General features: G+C 40.6%; 1 protein-coding gene across 2 annotated transcripts in view; it reads right to left on the bottom strand.

Annotated features, from left to right (window-relative positions):
• AMPH (amphiphysin) overlaps positions 1 to 24,513 on the bottom strand; it is a 215,033-nt gene that overhangs the window by 13,582 nt on the left and 176,938 nt on the right. Inside the window, exons 16-17 of one of the 2 annotated variants that reach the window (XM_060415081.1) lie at positions 16,972 to 17,019; positions 12,381 to 12,506 (exon numbers count right to left, since the gene is read on the bottom strand). In XM_060415081.1, the coding sequence (XP_060271064.1) occupies positions 12,381 to 12,506; positions 16,972 to 17,019 (174 nt within the window). The remainder of the gene's footprint in view (positions 1 to 12,380; positions 12,507 to 16,971; positions 17,020 to 24,513) is intronic. The other variant, XM_060415082.1, reaches the window with a different exon arrangement.

The following is a 24,513-nucleotide window of genomic DNA, read 5'->3' as shown; positions in this document are numbered from 1 at the left end:
TCTACAACATTTTACTTTAGAAATGAAAAATAATGCTAGCAGTGTAGTATTTGTTATACGGACAAGTATCACTCATATTCTTAGAAGCTATTTCCTTCTCTTAGGAGAAAATCCCATGGACGGAGGAGCCTGGAAGGCTGCAGTCCATGGGGTCACTAAGAGTCGGACACGACTGAGCGACTTCCCTTTCACTTTTCACTTTCATGCATTGGAGAAGGAAATGGCAACCCACTCCAGTGTTCTTGCCTGGAGAATCCCAGGGATGGGAGAGCCTGGTGGGCTGCCGTCTATGGGGTCGCACAGAGTCGGACACGACTGAAGTGACTTAGCAGCAGCAGCAGGAGAATTTCCGATTATCAGAATTTGATATCCTATTTGATATCCTATTATCTCCACAAAGTATGCAATGATTTAAAACACAGTCACTGGCCATGACATAGAATGTAGTTTTTTTCCTTACTCTGTCATTAAGTACATGAGTTCAGAAAAACAACCCTTTTACATGATACTTATTTAAGGTTCATTATAAGCACTGATAATTACTTAAGTGGGATATGAGGTACAGGGGGATTTATATTTAGGAGAATGACTGAAAGCTCCCATAATAAAAGGTTAACTTAAAAATTTAAAAGAATTGTATCTCTTGTTTTACATAAACATAGATCTTTTATATATGTTATTGTTGCCACTGTTAAAAGCGTAATGCTCAGAATATAACTTAGGAGGCCATCTTAATTTCAAGAAGAGTGATAAACAAGGGCTCTTAGCTTTTCTGTTGGAGAAAGCAACAAGCTCTCTCCAGGATCCTAAGAAACTACACAGAAACTATACATAAACACACTGTGTATACAATGGACTTAGGAGTTCAAATGTAGAAAGCAAGCTGTGTTGTCTTCATTCAAAGTTATATATACTTTCCATCTGTCTGAAAAAAAGTCACACCTATGGGGTGATCACCCCCCTGGTTTCAACAGTTTTGGGCCAGACAGCCTCTGTATCACGCAGACAGCATGGGTAAGCTGAGTGGTGACTACTACCATACACACACAGATGTTCTATTACAGATCAGAAAACAGACATTAGGTTACATGACAGGCTGCTCCCCCAAGTGATTACACATAAAACCTTCCTTACACACATGTTCCAAACACATACTGTTAGTAACTGGATTTTAATCTCAACTGAATCGATGTATCTCCTGAAGAGAGTAGATTTCTGTGAAGTATGGACTGGCGTGGCCAAAAGTAATCTTTTAACTCTACACAAATAAGATTTTAATAATGAGTTCCTGATTTATCTCTACAGCTGTATATAACTATCAGTTTGGTTGTATCCGATCTTACTAGTGCAGGATATACCTTTCCTTTGCTAATAATTTTAACAAGCGTCCTCACCGACTGGATCTGATTTAGGCCTGAGAGGGTGGCTGCAGTAACGCTGGCCACCAGCAGGTGGAGACCAAGGGCTCTGTTCGCCTGCTCTGATACTCTGACCTCAAAAGAGCAAAGCTCAAATGTGTCACCAATTTACCTGACCCCTGTCACAAAAAAGGGATGGAGCATATAGGAAATCGTTCATAAGAATGATGGAAAATAAAAATCACCTAAATACTAGAAGTAACACTGATAATAAAGACAAGGTGCCAAGCAAATGGCACTTTGGCTGCAGACCATGCATGTGCTGTCACCTGTCAACTCTGACTCTTTGTGACCCCATGGACTTCAGCCCACCAGGCTCCTCTGCCCATGGGAGAATCCCTCATCCATGCCCTCCTCCAGGAGATCTTCACAACCCAGGAATCAAACCAATGTCTCTTAAGTCTCCTGCATTAGCAGGCAGGTTCTTTACCACTAGTGCTACCAGGGAAGCTCTTGACTATACAGAGGAAAAGTTAAACACTTTGAGTGACCTACTTTAAAAAGGGAAGAAATGATCCCTCTTCCAGCCTTCTCTGAGTCCATTAGAAATGAATTTCTATTTCCCTAGCTGAAATTAATATTCTGATTTTAGAAACCTTAAGAACATTACAGGGTTTCCCTGGTGGTCTAATGGTAAAGAATCCTCCTGCAGTGTGGGAGACCTGGGCTCGATCTCTGGGTTGGGAAGATTCCCTGGAAGAGGGCATGGCAACCCGCTCCTATTCTTGCCTGGAGAATCCTCATGGACAGAGGAGCCTGGCAGGATACAGTCCATGGGGCTGCAAAGAGTCAAACATGACTGAGCGACTAAGCACAGCACAGCACTGGTGACTCAGCAGTAAAGAATCTGCCAGTAATGCAGGAGACACAGGAGACTTGGGTTTGATCCCTGGGTCAGGAAGATTGCCGGGAGGAGGGCATGGCAACCCACTCTAGTATTCTTGCCTGGAGAATTCCATGGACAGAGAAGCCTGGCGGGCTACAGTCCATAGGGTTGAAAAGAGCCTGACACAGCTGAAGTGACTGAGCATGCATACGTGCAGGAACATTACAAAAAGAGAGCACTGCCTCTACCTGTATTCCCTTGCATCTTTCTGCCTCTGTCCGACACTGCTCTGAAAATCAAGGATGCTCTGATCCTCACCTTATGTCTGAAATCTGCCCCATAGTTTCTGCTCTTACCAAAATATTTCCAGTGCCTATTTACTGGCAGCAATAATAGATAACATAAAGATACAGTGGAAATAGAATCCATTTGCTCAGAGTCAGTGTTTGCTCCAGATAAATCAAGAACAGATTAAAAAGGTTTTCAGGGAGAGTTATCCCTCTTTTATGATTATTTTTATGCATTCCAATTTGTTAGCTAATATAGTTTTAGACTCTAAATTTAGTTTTTTCTAGACTCTGCTTGCTATCACAGATGTTATACCTGCAACCACAATGACTAATGACTGCTACTGGATATTTTTTAAGTGCTTTTTTGTTGTTGTTGCTGCTGTTGTTTTTAAGGGAGACCAGAGGGCTGAAACTACTGAAAGTATTTCAAGCCTTTGATATTCAACATTATCAAATTTTTTTCTCTTTACATTTTAAGAGAAACACTAGTACCTTATCTGCTGCCAAAATTATACTACCTTGGTATACTATCTTGGTTGGCCTAATCGATTTTTGATGGAAAACATCCAATGCAAAAACAGGTTAAAATTAGTTCTCCCTGTCTGCGGGTTGTTTACTGTATCCACAAGGTCTGTGCAGGACAAGCACCCTATAAACAATTTGCACATTAATCACAGAAGTCACAGAGACCCACATGGGACCTTCTCTGAGGTGAGCATTTCTCAGTTTACGATACTGTACAGATCTTACTGCCTTTTTATCGTCTGCGTCAACAATCCTCTTGGTGGAAAGCTATATGTATTGGTATTCGTGACAGTCTTTTCAAATACCTACTGGCCTTAGTGAGATTTTCTAGAAGTAGAGTGATGTGAATGCAATGTAACAATGGTACCCGTATCCTGCAAAGCAGGGGAACACCAGGGGTGACAGAAACTAGCCAGGCCCTCTGGCGGCTGGTGCCCTTCTTAGAAGCAGATCAACAAGGATGAGAATAGAGACAAGTAAGAGCCCTGATCGGCTGCAGAGGAATTTGTAATCTGTGGGCTTTGTGTAATTTATTATTTATTCACTGTTTTCTTGTCAATATTTGCTCTGAACAATGCCTGAAATATATTTCTTAATGATAAGTAAAGAATGTAAGGAATATATATACTTTTTATTTGATTACACTGAAATCAGAGAGTAGCCATCTTCCTGACATTTGCTCTTGGCAGAGCCTCTGACAGTTTCAGTATATGCACATTCTGCAGCCTGTGGGGGAAACTGACATTTACTGTGACTCTAGTTTTCCAGGCACCATCCCAGGTGTTTTACATCTACCATATATTATTCGTCCAACAGCCCTATTAGATATAGTCCCACTTTCTACACAAATCAACTCATACTTAAGAGCTGAAGTAACTCAAGAAGTCAGTAAACTAGGATTGGGACAATCTGATTCTAAATTTTGTGTTTCTTCACACCAACCAGCACTCAAGTAGACAATGCACCTCTCAAATTAGAGTTTCACTGTGATGCCAAGACCTGGCGCCTCTACAGACCCATGACTTCCTACTGTCAACTGCAAACAAGCAATGTTTGCTGAAGAATTTGAGTGTGTTCTTACAGCCAGTGCATTCACTTACACTCTAGGAATGCTGTCTTTAAGATGAGATCTGGGGGTGTGGGGTGGCAGAGAGGTCCAAGGCAGGGGGATGGGGAGTACATTTCTGCTATACAATCATTTCAATGTACAGCAGAAACTAATATTGTAAAGCCATTATACTCCATTAAAAAATAAGTATAATGAACAAAAAGATGAGATTCATAGCTTCAAAATCTATTTGCAGACATGATCTGGGTACCTAAGCAACCATGTCATGAAACCCCTCATATCTGATACAAATCATATGGTAAAAAGCTATTGAGAAGAGGTTGGTTAGGTAGAATTTCTCATCATTATTTTTGCCAATATTCCTGAAAATTCTATTGTTTAGAAATATATGGACAGAATGAGAAAGTGGAAAAGAAGATCATCCTGGTTTTTTCCAGTGCACTGCAGAATTATAACTGAAACCACACAGAAACGGGGCACTTGGGCAGTCTTAACTATGTTCACAAGTTAAACATTGATATGATTCCAAAGCTGGAAGGATCAGGGGCTCATCTAGGAAAGGTGGATTATCTTCACAAACAAAAGTAAATACTGTGCATTGCACATTCACAGATGGGGATATGAACAGGTACAGTAAGCCCCCTACATGCCCTGTGTTCTCATTTGACAAGTGAGGAAATATGATGGAGGGTGAGAAGCCCTGGAGATGGAGCTAGAGACTCAAGTTTTAGTTCTGACTCTCCCACTGATAAACACTAGAGCTGGAGTGACCCCTGAGTCCCTCTGGGAAGTAACAAAGGGAGATGGATCCCACAGTGTGGATCCTGGCTGCAGGCTGCCCTTGCCTTCTTCTGGATCCAACCTGAGCTCTTGACTTGTCTGAAAATATAAGCATGTTATGAAAATACAGGATTTCCTTCAGGATCCATCTCAAAGAAAAGCTTAAGAGGCAACTGGAGAAGAGAAAATCCCTGTCCTAACACAGAGCCTGGTGGAGAGTACCCCTTTTCACATAAACTACACTTAGAAAACAGCAGTGACTTTCCTGATGGTCCAGTAGCTAAGACTCTGTGCTCCAGTGCAGGGAGCCCAGGATCAATCCCTGGTCAGGAAACTAGATCCACATACTACAACTTAAAGAGTTTGCATGCTGCAACTAAGACTCGGCTCAGTCAAATAAATACTAAAAAGTAACCCAAAAAAACAAAATGGCAGGTGACAATTTCCCTTCAGTACAACTGTGGCATGAGCTCTCCCAGGGAACACCTCACCACCACTGGTGTTCCCTTCCTTTGTAGCACCTGGTATTACTAACTTCATTTGCTACTCTCGGCATTTTCTTTCTGGGCTGCCCTGTTGGCTCAGATGGTAAAGAATCTGCCTGCAATGCAAGAGACCCGGGTTCAATCCTGGTTTGGGAAGATTCCCTGGAGAAGGGAATGACAACATGCTTGAGTATTCTTGCCTGGAGAAATCCATGATAGAGGAGCCTGGAGGGTGTCAGTCCATGAGATAGCAAAGAGTCAGACATGACTGAGTGATTAACACTTTCACGTTTTCTTTCTAATAAAGGAATGTCATGGTTTGCCCCTTTCCCTGACCTTCATCTTAATCATCCTTTTCAATCTACTCTCCTAGTATGGCCTGCAGTCCCATCATAAACCTTCAGCAGCCTGGTCCCAGTGCAACTCATCTGCTGGCAGAGGGGTTGCCATGGCAACATCTGTCCGATTTAGCTCCATACTTTCTTTATAAATTACAATCTCCTGATGAAATACCAAAGTTAATGAATTTGGGGTTAGTTTGGCCTTTAAGGTCATTGTAGACTATCCAATAATAGTACATATTAAAACAAAGTTTTAATTAGAGATTATTTGCAATCTCTTCTTTGGGAGAAATGGATAGGAAAAGTGGATTTATCTTTACAAGCAAAGGTAAATATTGTGTGTTGCATAATGTCAGAGGTTTTGATGTGATCAAGTATTAGTTTCAGAAGTAGCCACAAAACACAACCTCAGTGGGAGCTGCAAAGAGCTTATTTAAGGAAAATGCCTTTACTATACAATAAACATTTCATTCTGCCTGGCTATGGTGTCTTTGAGCATTTGCTGCCACTGCTCAAATTGCCTTCTTGTGAGTAGGTCCAGGCTCAGGTTGGCAGAAAGCTGAGGCAGGGCTACCAGGCACACCCAGAGAAGGCATGTCAATTATTAGTATTCGATATGGTCCTGTTGACTATACCTTAATTCTCTTGGTGTCTTTAGTCATAAACTGCTTTTTACTGCAGGCCACACAGAGTAAGGCAATACTGGGGTTGCTTGAGACTCAATATTACAAATAAAAGAATACACTAAGCCAGAACCAAGAGGTCATATATTGTATGATTTTATGCACATGAAATACCCAGAGTAGAAAAATCCATGAAGACAGAAAGCAGACCGGCAGTTCCCGGGGTTGGGGTGGGGCAGAGGGGACCATGTGCACAAGGTTTTAATTTGGGGTGATGAACAGGTTTCAGAACTAGACAGATGAGGTTGTTGTACAACATTAGAAATGTATGAAAGCCACTGAAGTTTTACCTTTAAATCGACTGTTATGTGAATTGTACCTCAATAAAAAATCGATTAATTTATGTTAGGCTCACTTCAAATTGATTAATTTTATGTTACGTAAATTGCACCTCAGCAGAACACAATGAGTACATGCCAAAAGTAACACCTAAAAAATCACTAGGCACCAACTGTAGACAAAGGGCTCCTCAAAGATGGAAGAACAATCTGAACCCTCATGTCCATGTTCACATGTAATCATAACACTCTGATCAAAATAACAACATCACACAATCCTCACATGGGTCTTGTAAGAAAGGGCTTTGGAACATGAGACGCCAGGAAGCAGGGAAGACAGTCTGTGTACACCAGCTGGTAGGTGGCTAATGAATACTTAATAAATCAGCCACATATGAAAACAACCAGCACCCCATTTTCAGAGATGGAAACTGACAACCCCAAGTCAATCCGCTCTGTGAGGTGTGAGGCATGGGGAGTTTTCTATCATCTTGTTACCTTCATTTTAGTCCTGGCTAACTTTGTCTCTTCCCCATGACCTGGTACAATGGTAGAGAGAAAGAAAGTTCTTGGCCCGACCACTGGAATCAACTTTGTGTCAATCTCTGGAACTCACCTGCCTTTGTGTTCTCTCCACTGCTCCTGAAGGAGGCTGCATGCCTCTGAAAGCCCGTATGTTCCTGGCAGTGAAGTTTGGAACACTTCCTATCAGTAGACCCAATAGGAAGGTCCCTAGAAGAGACAAAGTGTTCTTAGAAAGGGCAAGGAATTTTGATGGGATGCAGCTTCTTCAGGATCCGGGAGGAACCTGGCCTGGATGGGGACCTATACAAGATTGAGTCCCTTGATATCATTGTGCAGCACACCGAAAGGGGGGCTGTCGCCTCCGCATCTCTGGCCTTCCCCTTCTCAGAGTGAAGGTCTCACTGACTTATGCTTATCTTGGGGGGACTACTTATCATGAAGATGATGACAATAATATTATCCAACTCTCATCATTTGAGGGACCTCTATGTACCAGATGTTAAACTAGGAATGTGGATTATTTTCAAGCCCTTGTAGGAAACTGTGAAGGCAGTTAACACTAACCCCATTTTCCATTTGTGGCAACTGAGGCTCAGATGTCACAGGGCTCCTGGGCAGCATAACAAGATAGGTGGTCCTGCTTTTGATCACAATAAACAGTTTTCTTTTCCTAGATACAAAAATTCAATTATCTGAATAGAAACAGAAAGAAAATGACCCTGTAATATCTGTATTTTAATAGCTTTAGCTGTAGTCTCACTCAGGTAAGCAGACTATAGTGTCAATCAATCAACAAATCAATGACTCAGAATTTACTGGGCATACATTATATACCCAGATCTTTGCTGGGTGCCTGGGACACAAAAGAAACAGCTATTTGTTTAGCCTGAGGGATACTGAGAATGTAGTTAGCTGCTAATAGGAGCGCAGTCAAACTCAGAGAAAATAACCATTCCTGTGATTTTGTTTTTCTAAGAAAAGAGGTAAATCTGTCTCCAAGGCATGCATACACACACACAATTCTGGTGTGTGTGTGTGTGTGTGTATGTGTGTGTGTGAGATGCTTAGTCGGGTCTGACTGTTCATGACCCCATGGACCATAGCCCACCAGGCTCCTCTGCCTCTGTGTGTGTGTGTGTGTGTGTGTGTGTGTATGTGTGTGTGTTGCTCAGTCGGGTCTGACTGTTCAGGGCCCCATGGACCATAGCCCACCAGGCTCCTCTGCCTATGGGATTCCCCAGCCAAGAAGAGTGGAGTGGGTTGCCATGCCCTTCTCCAGGGGATCTTCCCAACTCAGGGACAGAACCCCGATCTCCTGCATTACAGGCAGATTCTTTACCATCTGAGCCACCAGGGAAATATATATAATTATATATGTAAAGCATACTTCAGAGTGAGTACTTTGCATCTGAACATAATCCCATGATAATGAAGAGCAGATAAGAAATCAGCCTCATCTGGCTTCCTTTGGTCCTCAGTGTCTTCCTGACAGATCCAAGCTCACAGGTAGAGACACAGTGGAAGTCTGAGCTCCCAAGTTCACGCAGCACAAGGAGAAAACTCAGTGCTGTTTCTCACCCATATGCTCATCACAGTAGGATGCCTTGAGTGTTGTGCAATGTCAGCCTCCTCTCTCACTACTCCGTATGAACTAGGATGGCTGGAGCCACAGCTACTGCCTGCAAAACCGTATCCCCCAGCACCACAGCAGAGCTTCACATCTAGAGAGGCTCAAGTATGTCTACCAGCTGAACGAAGCGGGGAAACTAGCAAATGCCTTCTACACACACAGCCAGAACTATTCCCTGGCAAGACGAAGTTCATGGCATATCTATCTATATCTACCTATCTATCCATCTATATTTGCTGGTTTAAATTGGCCTTGACAAGTCAACTTAAGTTTGATGAAATATTTAAAGAAACAAAATACAACAAAATCAAAAGTAGCCAGTGTTTCACCTTCCAGGATTCTAAAATTATTCTAAATATTTAAAAAATATCTATCTTGATTTTTTTCCCATTTATTTGTTTTGGAAACAATGCTAAACCCTAAACTCAATTGCAATGCATTATTTCTTTAAAACTAATAGGGAAAAAAGACATTGGTCCACTTCACATCGTTTGCGCAAACTATAGGATCAGACAGAAATTTAGAGAAAGAGGGGTTCTCTGGGAGAAAGTGAAATAAATATAGGCAAAAAATCATCTTTATTTTTAACCTATTTCTCTAATATATATCTAAACAAATATTGATTATCTTTCCTAAAGAAAATTTTCAGTACTTATATGACATGGAAACATCTAGAGAAGAGGTAGCAAATGTTGGTTTTTAAAATGCATCCTGCAGAGACAGCGGTAAAATTTGGTGCTTTTGGTGCCATAGGGAAAAACTAAAGGCAATATTAGCTATTCAGGGAATAAAACAACAAACAAAAATGTAATAAACCTCTCTTGAGAGCCCAGGGTTGCTTTGTGAACCACTGCTCACATTTCCTGTTTTCAAAATTACATTTGTTTCTTTTTCAACAAACCCACCACAAATTTCACCTCATACGAAATGCATTCTGTCAAGACTAGAAATAATAACCATGTGGTGACATTTTGGTAGCAAAAATGATGACCTCAAAAGGTCACGTCAACCCCATCCTGACTGATGACAGCCACAGCTAGTCTGCTTAATGAGAGCTTGGGACACAGTGTGGATTTTTGTGTCTTTACAACTAAATATCACATATCTAGCAACTGAAGAGACCTTTCTTTAGAAAAAATAACCCTAATGTTATCTTGATTATCACCAAGAGAAAGAAGCTATAAACCTATGTTAGGGAACAAAAATACATTCTGTCTGACGTCATTTGCTTAAGTAGAAGGGGGAACTTGGGAAGGACTGACTTCATCCAAGTATGCTCATTCTAAACACATGAAAAGGATCCACTTTTGACAAGCATTAGGCAAACTGAACTGCTGTGAGCTGCCCTCTCTTACTATTATGTTTTAGTTCATTTTAAGGGTGGAGAAATCAACTGCTTGAAGTCTATTTCACAAGGAATCTAAATTTCTGTTCTCTAAAGTTCAAATGAAGTTTAGGAGACAAGTATTTTCAGAATGAAGAATTCTTTCAAATATCTCTTCAGTCAACATGAAGGAAACCAGGTTTAGTAATGGTTGGTGCTTGTACCATGCAGCTTGTTAAGTATTTTTAACACTACCCTTGATTTCAAAGATCACCAATCTTCTATAAATCTTGATAAATGTAGTATGTATAATAAAGTAGGTACTTGATAATTGATACCTACTCAGATTGTTCACTGAACAACCAATAAACTTAGAATTTGAGAAAACAAAAATCCATGGGGTCGCAAGAGTCCATGGGGTCACAACAGTCCATGGGGTCGCAAGAGTCTGACACGACTCAGCAACTAAACCACCACCACTCAGTTCCTTGGTCGTGTTTGACTCTTTGCAACCCCATGGACTGTAGCCTGCCAGGTTGCTTTGTCCATGGGATTTTCTGGGCAAGAATACTGGAATGGGTTGACATTTCCTACTCCAGGGGATCTTCCTGACCCAGGGATTGAACCCATGTCTCTTGAGTCTCCTGCATTGGCAGGCTGATTCCTACCACTGGAGTCACCTGGGAAGCCTTCCTTTGTTACTTAAATCACGCTAATTAGGTGCAGAGATCACAATCTGACACCAAATGAAAAAGTTCAATCTGCACTGAGTTACTAAGATCACCTGTGAATCTGGGGATGTGAGTTGAGAAAACTCTCCAGTGGAGCATGGTGTCTTAGCACTTCCCAGTCTACTGTCTGTGCAAGCAGCCCTCCTAGGAGGGACTCAGGCTAGCAGAAAGAGAACATTTCTTGTTCTCAGGATTTGGCCTAACTCTGTAGCTCTACATGGAAAATATGACCATTTTTCTTGAGTCATTCTTAATTTATATTTGCATCACTATCTTGCCCTATTATTTATTTTTCTACTCTATTAATAAATGATAAATTAGACAGATGACCTGCCTTTTCATGGCAAAATAACAGAAGGCACCAACAGCTAAAAAACAACCTTCATTCCTCTACTTATCTCATCTAGGCAATGTTATTTTGGAAACTGGGAAATTGGTTCTCCTCTCTGTACAGATTACGTGAAGGCTGTAGTATTTACTAAATGGTACTCCGATTAAATGGAGAAGGAAATGGCAGCCCACTCCAGTATTCTTGCCTGGAGAATCCCAGAGACAGAGGAGCCTGGTGGGCTGCCATCTATGGGGTCACACAGAGTCGGACACAACTGAAGCGACTTAGCAGCAGCAGCAATACTCTGATTAAATTCCTGGGAGATGCTTTAACTGAATTGCATAAATAAACTCTTTTTACTCTCCAAGGGTATTGTGGATTATATTTTCTTTGGTATCGTTCTACACTTCCAAGTGTGTTAAATGATTCAATTCAGTATGGTGCATATAGACCCCATTCCACTTTAGGATGTGGTGTGGTACACAGCTGCAGCGAGCAAGGTGAGAGGTTTCCAGGCAGACAGATGAGTCTCCACCTCTGCACAAAACAGATCCTTACGCTCCCTCATTATGACAGCCAGCACCAGACTTGATTTTGAGCAAACAGTTGTACACATAGGAATCCTTGTAGATTCAATGATTTTTAATGTGGGATTTCAGTCCCTCATGGGGCCTAAACCAACCCACAAGACTAATACTGTAAGAAATCAATATGGAGACATAAACAACAAAGTGATTACCCTTCTGCTTATCATCTGCAGGTTGGTCCCTAATGGAAGGTCCACCATTAGCCATCACAGCTGGGGCAAGCACTAACAAGTCTGGTTACTTGTGAGTTATTACCACCTATTTACCATGAATGGGAGAGTAGCAGAAAGATTCAAGGTACCCTTTATTGAGAACCAAGCCTGCGGCAACATGACAGTGTTAGATCAGGTCTCTGGATATCTTCCTTTTTTAAAAAAAAAATAAGAGAATGAACTTTCACTGTCAAAAGAATAAAGGCCATTTGAACTTGGGAAGCCGTGACAGGTGTGGAAGTGATGTGGCCCAAGTGAAACAGGAATGAGAAGGGAGAAATGGAATGAGATGAGCACAGCAGTGGTGGGGAGGTGGGCGGAGTGTGGGAGGGAGGTAGCACTCACCGCTGCCCCCTCCTCTGGCTCCTCAGCCCGCGTGTCCAGTCCAAGGTCCAGCCCAGTGGCAGGTGGAACAGCAGCAGTGGGCTCCTCGGCTTTCGGCTCTGTGGGTGGAGCCTGTTCAGATTCAGCCTTTGATGGTTTGTTTCATGGGTTAGAAGAAAAAGATTCAACATGTGAACAGATAATGTTATGGAATACTGGACAATTAACGATTTTCTTCATCACCCAATAGGTAATTAGCTTCATTAAATGTGTGCTGGAAAAAAAAAAATCCAGATTAGGCATGATGGTTCTTTACAGAACTGAAATAGTCTAGGAATAAACATACTAAGTTTCACAATACCATCACTGTGATATCCTTTGAAGTTGGGCAGAGACTTACCATTTTGGTGACTCGTTGTACTTGCTTTCAACATTCTGAGTATTTGCTTCTTGGGACATTGATACAGTACTCTGCACTATGGAGCAGAGACAGAGAGATCCTAGGCACTCCCTCCTTTGGAAATTGGAAGGAGTAAGGAAGAATTCAAGGAGAACACAGTTCTGGGAACTGCCCGCTCTGTTGATGGGCACTGCAGCCAAAAACTGAGGGGTCATACCAATGATTCAGATCAAAATGCATTAATGCATATGAATGATCACTATGGAATGACTGTGCCACTGCCCAGCTAGGAGGAACAGACTCAGCCACCTGGCAAGGAGCCACCACTATTATAGATACCTTGCCCTTGTACATTGCTGTTCAGTCCCTATATTTCACTTCTCCTTTCAACAAAATCCTTAGTCATCAGTCGTTTTCACATGATAAACTAATCCTTTAAGGAACTACTGAGCAGTATTCTCTTTGATATCAATCAGATTCTTGTGCAGACCAGACTGAAGTCTTTTCTTCCTACTAGGACCTCTACCCACAGACACCCTCCTGATTCCAATTACATGCTGAACAAAGCCTCTGGAATCTCTTAGCTCCAGACTTTTTCAGTTTTAAAGTTAGCAAGATTAAATAATAACTAGCTATGAAAAACAGCACAGCCAAACAATGCATGTTGCCGTGGCTACTGAAACTATTTCCTCTCTTTTGATTCATAGATTAAAGTACAGATGGCCACTGGAAGGTATGCTAAGATCTTTTTCCATCAGGGTGTTTAAACCATGAGAAAGTTTAAAAATGTTTTTCTAGAAGAGTAAGGAGTCTCCAATAAATATTACCTTTGGAGGAATCAGAAATTTCTGTCAAATATTTGCCGTAAGAAATCAAAAGCCATCTCTCTCCCATGTGTAGACTGAAATGGGTGCATAGGATAGGTTCCATAGGGAAGTGATGGAGAAGTGGTGCTGAGATAATAGAAAATAATGAATAGCCTGTGGTTGGATAAATATGCAAACTGTTTCTCTTATGCTGCCATCAAATCCTCCATTGCAACCCATTTCAAGGTCACATCACTCCTTTCTTGAAAGGGCATAATAAAAATAAAAGGATACTTAGGCAGATAAATGCACAGAGATCTGGTATTTTTTTCAGCTTTTATAACCTTTAAAGGGTGGTGTGACACAGGTCTAAGAAAGAATGAGATAAAATTCACTCTAATCTACTCTCAGGAGTTCTTTATGGGAAAAGATTTCACTTGTATTGTTCAAAAGGAATTATCTTCATAATAGAACAAATTTTCATTGCAGCTAAGAAATACTATAAGCTCTCACAGTATGACCTAATCATTTTGGAAGTCAAGGTGACTTGCTATGAGAGGATATCAAATGACCTACACAACAAGGATAAGAAGGGTAATTTGACAAAGACAAAGAAACCCATGGGCAGATGGCTGCCCCACTGTGAGCTGAGTCTGCAATGGGGGACGAGGAGCCAAGGAAGTCTCAAAACCTCTATCAGATAAATTTATCTGTTTACATTAAGATTTTAAAAAACCCAAAACCAAACACTAAGATAACCTAAAATGAAAAAATATTTGCATCAGTCTGGGTTTCTTGGAAGTCTGAGAAATTTTGAAGTTTCATACACGGTAAGAATAGGCAGAGGTGTTTTCATGAGTAAGTCCAATGGTTTGCTGGTTGAAGTCAGACAATAACTCAATGGAAGCAAAGTATAAAGAGGAGGAATTGGTGATATTCCACAAGTCACAATATTTTCCTCTAATAATAATCTCACACCAGGTATTATAATATAGCATTATAAACTTAAATTCCAGGGGGACAAATAGAATTCACTGAATGATAAGTAAGGCTGAAACATGACAGCATGACTACACAAAACAGGCTGCTCAAATTTGGAAACTTAAGTCACTTATCTAATCCTTCTAAGATAATGTAAAATTGAAAATATCTTGTCAAGATAGAAGGAAAAGTAAAGGTAACAGCATCTCGTGGAAAGATCTTATAGTAGATCATTAGGAATTGTGCTGTTTCAAGCACTTTTTTTTTTTTTTCTATAAGAAGCTTCCCCTGGCAAACATTTTAAACGGGTTGATACCATGCTGTACCCATCTGGGGGCACTGGTGTTCACTGGAATAGCCATCATTATACATTCAGAGGAGAGGTGTTCTCTGTATATATTAGTGGCAGCAGGATGCTATGATGGTTTAACTCTGAAGACTCAGAAACGGAATTCTTGCTTTAGAACAAAACAAGTAGTGTTGCTAGAGGACACATTTTCTAGCATCCTCTGTAATAAGCTGGAAAGCAGGCAATGCAGGGTAAGAAGAGATGGTTTGGGAGAGTGGAGTTAAGGGTCTAGACACATTCCAATATGGTAACTGCCTTCTCTAAACTCAAGACAACTACTCTAATAAGAACTTCAAAGGGCCATGGAGGCAATCCTGAGTCCAGAGTAGGATTTTCAGATTCAACAGGGTTCAAACTTGTTCTCAAGGGATATCTCGTGGGGCCACAAGATGAAGACTAGGGAGATGTGCAGCTGACTACCAACTTCAGCCTCTGCTTTGCTCAGATCAGTCAATGAACCCATGTTCAGGCATTGTTCTGCTTCTGGGAAGATGCTATACAATTGCAACTCAGTGGGTGAGATTCACTGTGATCTCCTAGTTCTTCACAGTGCAGAGCCAACACTAGCAGCATCTGCAATGCTGGGCATGACACGGCTAAGCTCCTCAGTGGAAAGACGGTACAAGAAATCTGCTTCAGAAAACACAGATAAAGAGAGGGGCACACATGGAAGCTCCTAGAACCAGCTATGTCTGTAGGGGTGGTAGGGAGATGTTCAGAGAAACTTGAAAACCACTGGATTCTGTGCCAGGAATTTGCAATTGTAATAGGTGTGAATTTACTGATGACCCATTGCCTTTTTTACAGCAGTATTTCTCCATTTTTTAACTCATTCACAATTGATAATTAAAAATCTCATCCTCCAGTGTCAGTATAACCCCCACTCCATCACCCAGACTGAAAACCACTAATGATCATGAAACATAAGTCTCTCTGGCTCCATTATTAACACCAATATAATATGAAGTTTAAACATTTAACTCTTCATTTGCAGGCATCACAGACTCCAGCTTTTACCTGGTTACCCAAAAGGCAAAAATACACCCATCTATGGACAGAGTGTTAGAGAAACACTTGTCTTTGAAAAACGGCCAATTAACCTTCCAGAGCTGGAGAAGGAAATGGCAATCCATTCCAGTACTATTGCCTGGAAAATCCCATGGACAGAGGAGCTTGGTAGGCTACAGTCCATGGGGTTGCAAAGAGTCAGACATGACTGAGCAACTTCACTTTCACTTTCAACCTTCCAGAGCAGAAATTCTTTCTTAGAAGTAAAATCATCTAAAAGGAAAAATTCATTCTACTTAAATACAATCCTGAGTTTCCAAAGTGAAAGCCAGAAGCTGGGATAATTCTACACCATTCCCACAGGAAAAGCAGTATACTACAAATAACCTTCCTGAACTAATCCTCAAAGAGCCTAAATCCTAGATAGTGTAGTGCTGACAAGCTCTCAGTGACATCACTCATGGTCTCTTCATTCAGCCTTGGTAGTAAGCTGCTGCTACATATGTTTCCTATGATAACCAATCTTGCAAGAATCTCCTCTAACACCCAGAGTAACCTTTCTACTTCCTACTCACTCGCAAGCTAAACTTTTCTCTTTATCTCATTTGGCAGCAAAGTAGGCATCACATCTTTACCATGTATTACTTCTTTCTACAGGTCACAAAATGAAGGGAGGAGATGAGCGATGAAGTAGCTCAGGTTCAAGAAAAAGCAAGGATCTATTCTCAAGCATGAATTCTTGAGGCAATTTCGTTGTCAGTCCTGTAGCATAAGCTATAGTTACACAGAAACATCCATGTTCTTGAATAGCTAGACTTCATGTTCCCTCAAAGCGTATAATAAAGACACTTTGATTTTTGCCAGGATCACTGTGCCTTCATAAATAGAAGCAACCACATTCAAAGTCACATGATTTTTCAGGAGCTTTCCTTCCTATTTTCTAGAAGAGAGGGAGCTACAGAAACCACACTCTGAATATTCAAGCTCTAAATTTCCTACAGTGATCAACCTTGGAACATTTGGTGGTAATGAAAATTTTCCCAAAACACAAACCAAAAATCAACTCACCATGTTGAACATACTCTGGTCTGCCTGCATTGTGAACAATGAAGTATCCTGGAGTTGAAATGTGGGGACAAAGTAGAAGATTCCAAATTATTAGGGTTTCAGTTAATTTGCCAAAACAGCAACAACAAAGATGTCATTTAAATCAGTTTCTACGAATTACATCAACAAATACATTATAAAGATTCATTTGTCTCGTTTAGTTTAAATCAAAAGCAAAAAATGCAAATATAATTTCTGACAGTAGTTATTTTAAATTTAAATCTGAGCTAGCAGAATTCAATAATATGATGAGAGGCATTCAACAAAGGGCAGAGCTTTCAAAGCATTATTGGTCTGCAGCTTCTCTCCAGGACATCAACAACGAATTAGAATTTAGTGGATCTAAGCTATAAATTTAAGCATTTAAAATGTTGGATTCTTAATCTTATTGTTTCATCAAAGTGTGACATCTATGAATTAATTAGGAGCCATAATTTTAAAATTGTATGAAATATATTCATTTGGGATATGGATTATAAAAAAATCAAGTTGGAGACAAGCTAAGGGAACAGTGATCTCAGGGAGAATCTTCATTCCCCATTATACCGGTAACCTGGCTTACACCCTCCAGACAAGAAACCAGAAGAGTCTTTCCTGGGTAATCTAACCAGTTCAAGGGAAATAAACATCCCTAAATAATCAGATATCAATGGTTCTCCAAAAGAAAAGATGAGCCAGTGACATTTGGTCAAAGACGGAGGATTGAACACAGGCAATTACCTCTGTTGCCTCCAGAATCCAAACTAGATAACAAGAAGAAAATTAATTTTTAAAGGCATAAACCCATGAGGGTAAAAAGAATAGAAAGAAAAACAACTGCAACAAAATTTTGAAATTAAAAAGCAAACAAATGAACAGTAACTTGGAGGATCTAAAATGTCTGCACTGTAAGTTGATGTAGGAATGCCAAAAGCAACCCAATTTATTACTCATAAATCCCAATGGATCAACAAAATAGATGGACCTAGAGAGTGTCATACAGAGTGAAGTAAGTCAGAAAGAGAAAATCAAATACTATATATTAACACATAAATGTGGAATCTAGAAAAATGGTACAGATGATCTTATTTACAAAACCAAAATAGAGACAGATATAGAAAACAAATGTGTGGATACTGAAGCGAGAAAGAGAAGGGTTCAGATGAACAGGGAGATTGTGGTTGACATATATACACTATTGATACTATGTATAAAACAGAAGGAGTATATTGTCACCCTGCTTATTCAAGGTACATGTGGAGTACATTGCGCAAAATGCCAGGCTGGATGAAGCACAGCTGGAATCAAGACTGCCGGGAGAAATATCAATAACCTCAGATATGCAGATGACACCTCCCTTATGGCAGAAAGCAAAGAACTAAAGAGCCTCGTGATGAAAGTGAAAGAGGAGAGTGAAAAACCTGGCTTAAAACTCAACATTCAAAAAACTAAGAACCTGCCAAAAAGATGGCGGAGGAATAGGACGGGAAGATCACGTTCTCCCTCACAAATTCCTCAAAAGAACATTTCAACGCCGAGCAAACTCCACAAAACAACTTCTGTAGGCTGGCAGAGGACATCAGGCAACCAGAAAAACAGACCATTGTCTTCAAAAACAGGTAGGAAAAAATATAAAAGACGAAAAAGGAGACAAAGGAGGTGGGGAGGGAGCTCCGTCCCGGGAAGGGAAGCCCGGCCCGGGAAGGGAATTTTAAGAAGAGAGGTTTCCAAACACCAGGAAACACTCTCCCTGCCGAGTCTGTGGCGAGCCTTGGAAACACAGAGGGCAACATAACAGGAAGGAAAAATAGATAAATAATTAAAACCAAGAGATTACAAGCCCACCAGTAACTCCCCCAGCGGAAAAGCAGCACAGACGCCTGCATCCGCCATTGGGAAGTGGGGGCAGGGCAGGGACGCGCGGGAGGCGCGGGCTGCAGAGCTCTGTAAGAATCGGGCAGGAACGCCCCACGCGCAACCAGAACGATCTAACTTGGGCTAGCAAACCAGACTGTGGGATAGCTACCACGCGAAAAGCTCGAACATAAGACACCGCCAGGACCAAGCACAGAACAAAGGATGGAGCGGAAAAAGCCGGCTGCAGACCATTCCCCGCCGGGGACAGGCAGCCAGAGCCGTAAGGACTGGAAAGGGGCAATTGCAGACCCGGAGAGACTTTACTTACCTAACTGCAAGCAGGCTCCTTTGCTAAGACTTCTGGGGGTGCTGGACAGTCACAGTCTGCCTCACGGGGTGCGCCAGCGGTCCACCCAGAGAGCTGAGCGGCAGCGGCGGAAAAGGTGACAAGCCGCGGCGATCGCGCTCGCCAAACTCCTGAGCTACTCGGACCTGGGAAGGGCACAAAGCGCAGTCCCAGCCGCATTTGTGCCTCTGAGGGCTGCCTGAGGGCCGAACCTGAGTGGCTTGGACCGGGGAAGTGCACGCAGCCTAGGGCCGGCCCCAGACGGTTCCCGGCTGAGCATCGTAGAGCCGGAGCGGTTTGTGCGCCGTGAGAAAGGACAGGTCAAGCGGGGCAGAAATACTGTGTGCACACGACAGTGCTATTTGTTTGCAGCATCCCCCCTCCCCACAGCGCGACTGAACTAGTGAGCCTAAAAACCAGCAAACAGAAGAAGTTAAACAGAGGGAACCACCTTGGAAGTGAGCCCACACAGCCCATAACATCAGAGAAGAGCCAGATATATTTTTAATTTTTTAATATTTTTAAAATCATTCTTTTTTTTGTTTTTTTTTTTTGCTTTTTTTTTTTTCATTTTTTTCCGAGCTTTTTTTAATTGTTAAGTCTTCTATTTCTCCTCTAATTTTTATTTCTATAACCTAGTATTACTATTTAAAAAAAAAAGACTTTTTTTTTTTTTAAGGCAAACACCATATATACTCTTTGGATGGTTGTTGGTGTTTTTTGTTTGTTTGTTTGTTTGTTTGTTTTTTAATAATTCTTTTTTTTTTCTCTCTTTCTTCCTTTTTCCTTCTGCTTTTCTTTAATATTGTATCTTTGAAAATCCAACCTCTACTCCAGATTTTTAATCTTTGCTCTTAGGTTTTTGTTGTCAATTTTGTACATTTAAAACCCAAACTTCACTACCCAAGTTTACCTGAGAGCGAGATTACTGGCTTGACCACTCTCTCCTCCTCTGGCCTCTCCTTTTCTCCACCAGGTGGCCTCTGTCTCTTTTCTCCCCATCTCTTCTCTATCCAACTCTGTGAATCTCTGTGTGTTCCAGACGGTGGAGAACACCTAAGGAACTGGTTACTGGCAGGATTTGTCTCTCTCCTACTCATTCCTCTCCCTTATCCTCCTGGCCACCTCTGTCTATTTCCTTCCTCTCCTCTTCCCCGTATAACTCTGTAAATACCTCTGAGCGGTCAAGACTATAGAGCGCACATAAGGAAGTGACTACTGGCTAGCTTGCTCTCTCCTCTCTTGATCTCACCGCATCTCATTCCAGTTACCTCTAACTACCCCCTCCATTTTCTCTTCTCCTTGTAACTCAGTGAACCTCTCTGAGTGTCCCTCAATGTGGAGAAACTTTTCATCTTTAACCTAGATGTTTTATCATCAGTGCTGTATAGATGGAGAAGTCTAGAGGCTACTGTAAAAATAAAACTGAAAACCAGAAGCAGGAAGCTTAAACCCAAAGCCTGAAAACATTAGAGAACTCTTGAATTCAGGGAACATTAAGCAATAGGAGCTCATCAAATGCCTTCATACCTACACTGAAACCAAGCTCCACCCAAGGGCCAACAAGTTCCAAAACAAGACATACCACCCAAATTCTCCAGCAACACAGGAACACTCCCCTGAGCCTCAATATACCGGCAGCTCAAAATTATCCCAAAACCTTTGATGTCTCATAACCCATTACGGGTCACTCCACTGCACTCCAGAGAGAAGAAACCCAGCTCCACCCACCAAAACTCCAACACAAGCCTCCCTAACCAGGAAACCTTGACAAGCCACTGATAGAACCCCCCAAAGTGAGGAAGCTCCATAATAAAGAGAACTCCACAAATTATCAGAATATAAAAAGGCCACCCCAAACGCAGCAATATAACCAAGATGAAGAGACAGAGGAATACTCAGCAGGTAAAGGAACAGGAGAGTTGCTCACCAAACCAAACAAAAGAGGAAGAAGTAAGGAATCTACCGGAGAAGGAATTCCGAATATTGATAGTGAAAATGATCCAAAATCTTGAAATCAAAATGGAAACACAGATAAATAGCCTAGAGACAAGGATTGAGAAGATGCAAGAAAGGTTTAACAAGGACCTAGAAGAAATAAAAAGAGTCAAAATATAATGAATAACACAATAAATGAGATCAGAAACACTCTGGAGGCAACAAATAGTAGAATAACGGAGGCAGAAGATAGGATTAGTGAAATAGAAGATAGAATGGTAGAAATAAAATGAATCAGAGAGGAAACAAGAAAAATGAATTAAAAGAAACGAGGACAATCTCAGAGACCTCCAGGACAATATGAAACGCTCCAACATTCGAATTATAGGAGTCCCAGAAGAAGAAGACAGAAAGAAAGATCATGAGAAAATCCTTGAGGAGATAATAGTTGAAAACTTCCCAAAATGGGGAAGGAAATAATCACCCAAGTCCAAGAAACACAGAGAGTCCCAAATAGGATAAACCCAAGGCGAAACACCCCAAGACACATATTAATCAAATTAACAAAGATCAAACACAAAGAACAAATATTAAAAGCAGCAAGGGAAAAACAACAAATAACACACAAGGGGATTCCCATAAGGATAACAGCTGATCTGTCAATAGAAACTCTTCAGGCCAGGAGGGAATGGCAAGACATACTTAAAGTGATGAAAGACAATAACCTACAGCCCAGATTACTGTACCCTGCAAGGATCTCATTCAAATACGAAGGAGAAATCAAAGCTTTACAGACAAGCAAAAGCTGAGAGAATTCAGCACCACCAAACCAGCTCTCCAACAAATTCTAAAGGATATCCTCTAGACAGGAAACACGAAAGGGTGTATAAACCCGAACCCAAAACAATAAAGTAAATGGCAACGGGATCATACTTATCAATAATTACCTTAAACGTAAATGGGTTGAACGCCCCAACCAAAAGACAAAGACTGACTGAATGGATACAAAACAAGACCCCTCTGTATGCTGCTTACAAGAGACCCACCTCAAAACAAGGGACACATACAGACTGAAAGTGAAGGGCTGGAAAAAGACATACCACGCAAATAGAGACCAAAAGAAAGCAGGAGTGGCAATACTCATGTCCGATAAAATAGACTTTAAAACAAAGGCTGTGAAAAGAGACAAAGAAGGCCACTACATAATGATCAAAGGAACAATCCAAGAAGAAGATATAACAATTATAAATATATATGCACCCAATATAGGAGCACCACAATATGTAAGACAAATGCTAACAAGTATGAAAGGGGAAATCAACAATAACACAATAATAGTGGGAGACTTTAATACCCCACTCACACCTATGGACAGATCAACTAAACAGAAAATTAACAAAGAAACGCAAACTTTAAATGATACATTAGATCAGTTAGACCTAATTGATATCTATAGGACATTTCACCCCAAAACAACGAATTTCACCTTTTTTCAAGTGCTCATGGAACCTTCTCCAGGATAGATCACATCCTGGGCCATAAATCTAAACTTGATAAATTCAAAAAATCGAAATCATTCCAAGCATCTTTTCTGACCATAATGCATTAAGATTAGATCTCAATTACAGGAGAAAACTATTAAAAATTCCAACATATGGAGGTTGAACAACACACTTCTGAATAACCAACAAATCACAGAAGAAATCCAAAAGAAATCAAAATATGCATAGAAACTAATGAAAATGAAAACACAACAACCCAAAACCTGTGGGACACTATAAAAGCAGTGCTAAGAGGAAAGTTCATAGCAATACAGGCATACCTCAAGAAACAAGAAAAAGTCAAATAAATAACCTAACTCTACAACTAAAGCAACTAGAAAAAGAAGAGTTGGAGAACCCCAGAGTGAGTAGAAGGAAAGAAATCTTAAAAATTAGGGCAGAAATAAATGCAAAAGAAACAAAAGAGACCACAGCAAAAATCAACAAAGCCAAAAGCTGGTTCTTTGAAAGGATAAATAAAATTGACAAACCATTAGCCAGACTCATCAAGAAGCAAAGAGAGAAAAATCAAATCAATAAAATTAGAAATGAAAATGGAGAGATCACAACAGACAACACAGAAATACAAAGGATCATAAGAGACTACTATCAGCAGTTGTATGCCAATAAAATGGACAACGTGGAAGAAATGGACAAATTCTTAGAAAAGTACAATTTTCCAAAACTGAACCAGGAAGAAATCGAAAATCTTAACAGACCCATCACAAGCACGGAAATTGATATTGTAATCAGAAATCTTCCAGCAAACAAAAGCCCAGGTCCAGATGGCTTCACAGCTGAATTCTACCAAAAATTTCGAGAAGAGCTAACACCTATCCTACTCAAACTCTTCCAGAAATTGCAGAGGAAGGTAAACTTCCAAACTCATTCTATGAGGCCACCATCACCCTAATACCAAAACCTGACAAAGATGTCACAAAAAAGAAAACTACAGGCCAATATCTCTGATGAACATAGATGCAAAAATCCTCAACAAAATTCTAGCAATCAGAATCCAACAACACATTAAAAAGATCATACACCATGACCAAGTGGGCTTTATCCCAGGGATGCAAGGATTCTTCAATATCCGCAAATCAATCAATGTAATTCACCACATTAACAAATTGAAAAATAAAAACCATATGATTATCTCAATAGATGCAGAGAAGGCCTTTGACAAAATTCAACATCCATTTATGATAAAAACTCTCCAGAAAGCAGGAATAGAAGGAACATACCTCAACATAATAAAAGCTATCTATGACAAACCCACAGCAAACATTATCCTCAATGGTGAAAAATTGAAAGCATTTCCCTAAAGTCAGGAACAAGACAAGGGTGTCCACTTTCACCGCTACTATTCAACATAGTTCTGGAAGTTTTGGCCACAGCAATCAGAGCAGAAAAAGAAATAAAAGGAATCCAAATTGGAAAAGAAGAAGTAAAACTCTCACTGTTTGCAGATGACATGATCCTCTACATGGAAAACCCTAAAGACTCCACCAGAAAATTACTAGAGCTCATCAATGAATATAGTAAAGTTGCAGGATATAAAATCAACACACAGAAATCCCTTGCATTCCTATACACGAATAATGAGAAAGTAGAAAAGAAATTAAGGAAACAATTCCATTCACCATTGCAACGAAAAGAATAAAATACTTAGGAATATATCTTCCTAAAGAAACTAAAGACCTATATATAGAAAACTATAAAACACTGATGAAAGAAATCAAAGAGGACACTAATAGATGGAGAAATATACCATGTTCATGGATTGGAAGAATCAATATAGTGAAAATGAGTATACTACCCAAAGCAATTTACAAATTCAATGCA

The sequence above is a fragment of the Ovis aries genome, chromosome 4, assembly GCF_016772045.2.
Source record: "Ovis aries strain OAR_USU_Benz2616 breed Rambouillet chromosome 4, ARS-UI_Ramb_v3.0, whole genome shotgun sequence".
NCBI classification, from domain to species: Eukaryota; Metazoa; Chordata; class Mammalia; order Artiodactyla; family Bovidae; genus Ovis; species Ovis aries.
Note: the sequence above shows the minus strand (reverse complement) of the source record. Positions and strands in the feature narration are given on the sequence as shown.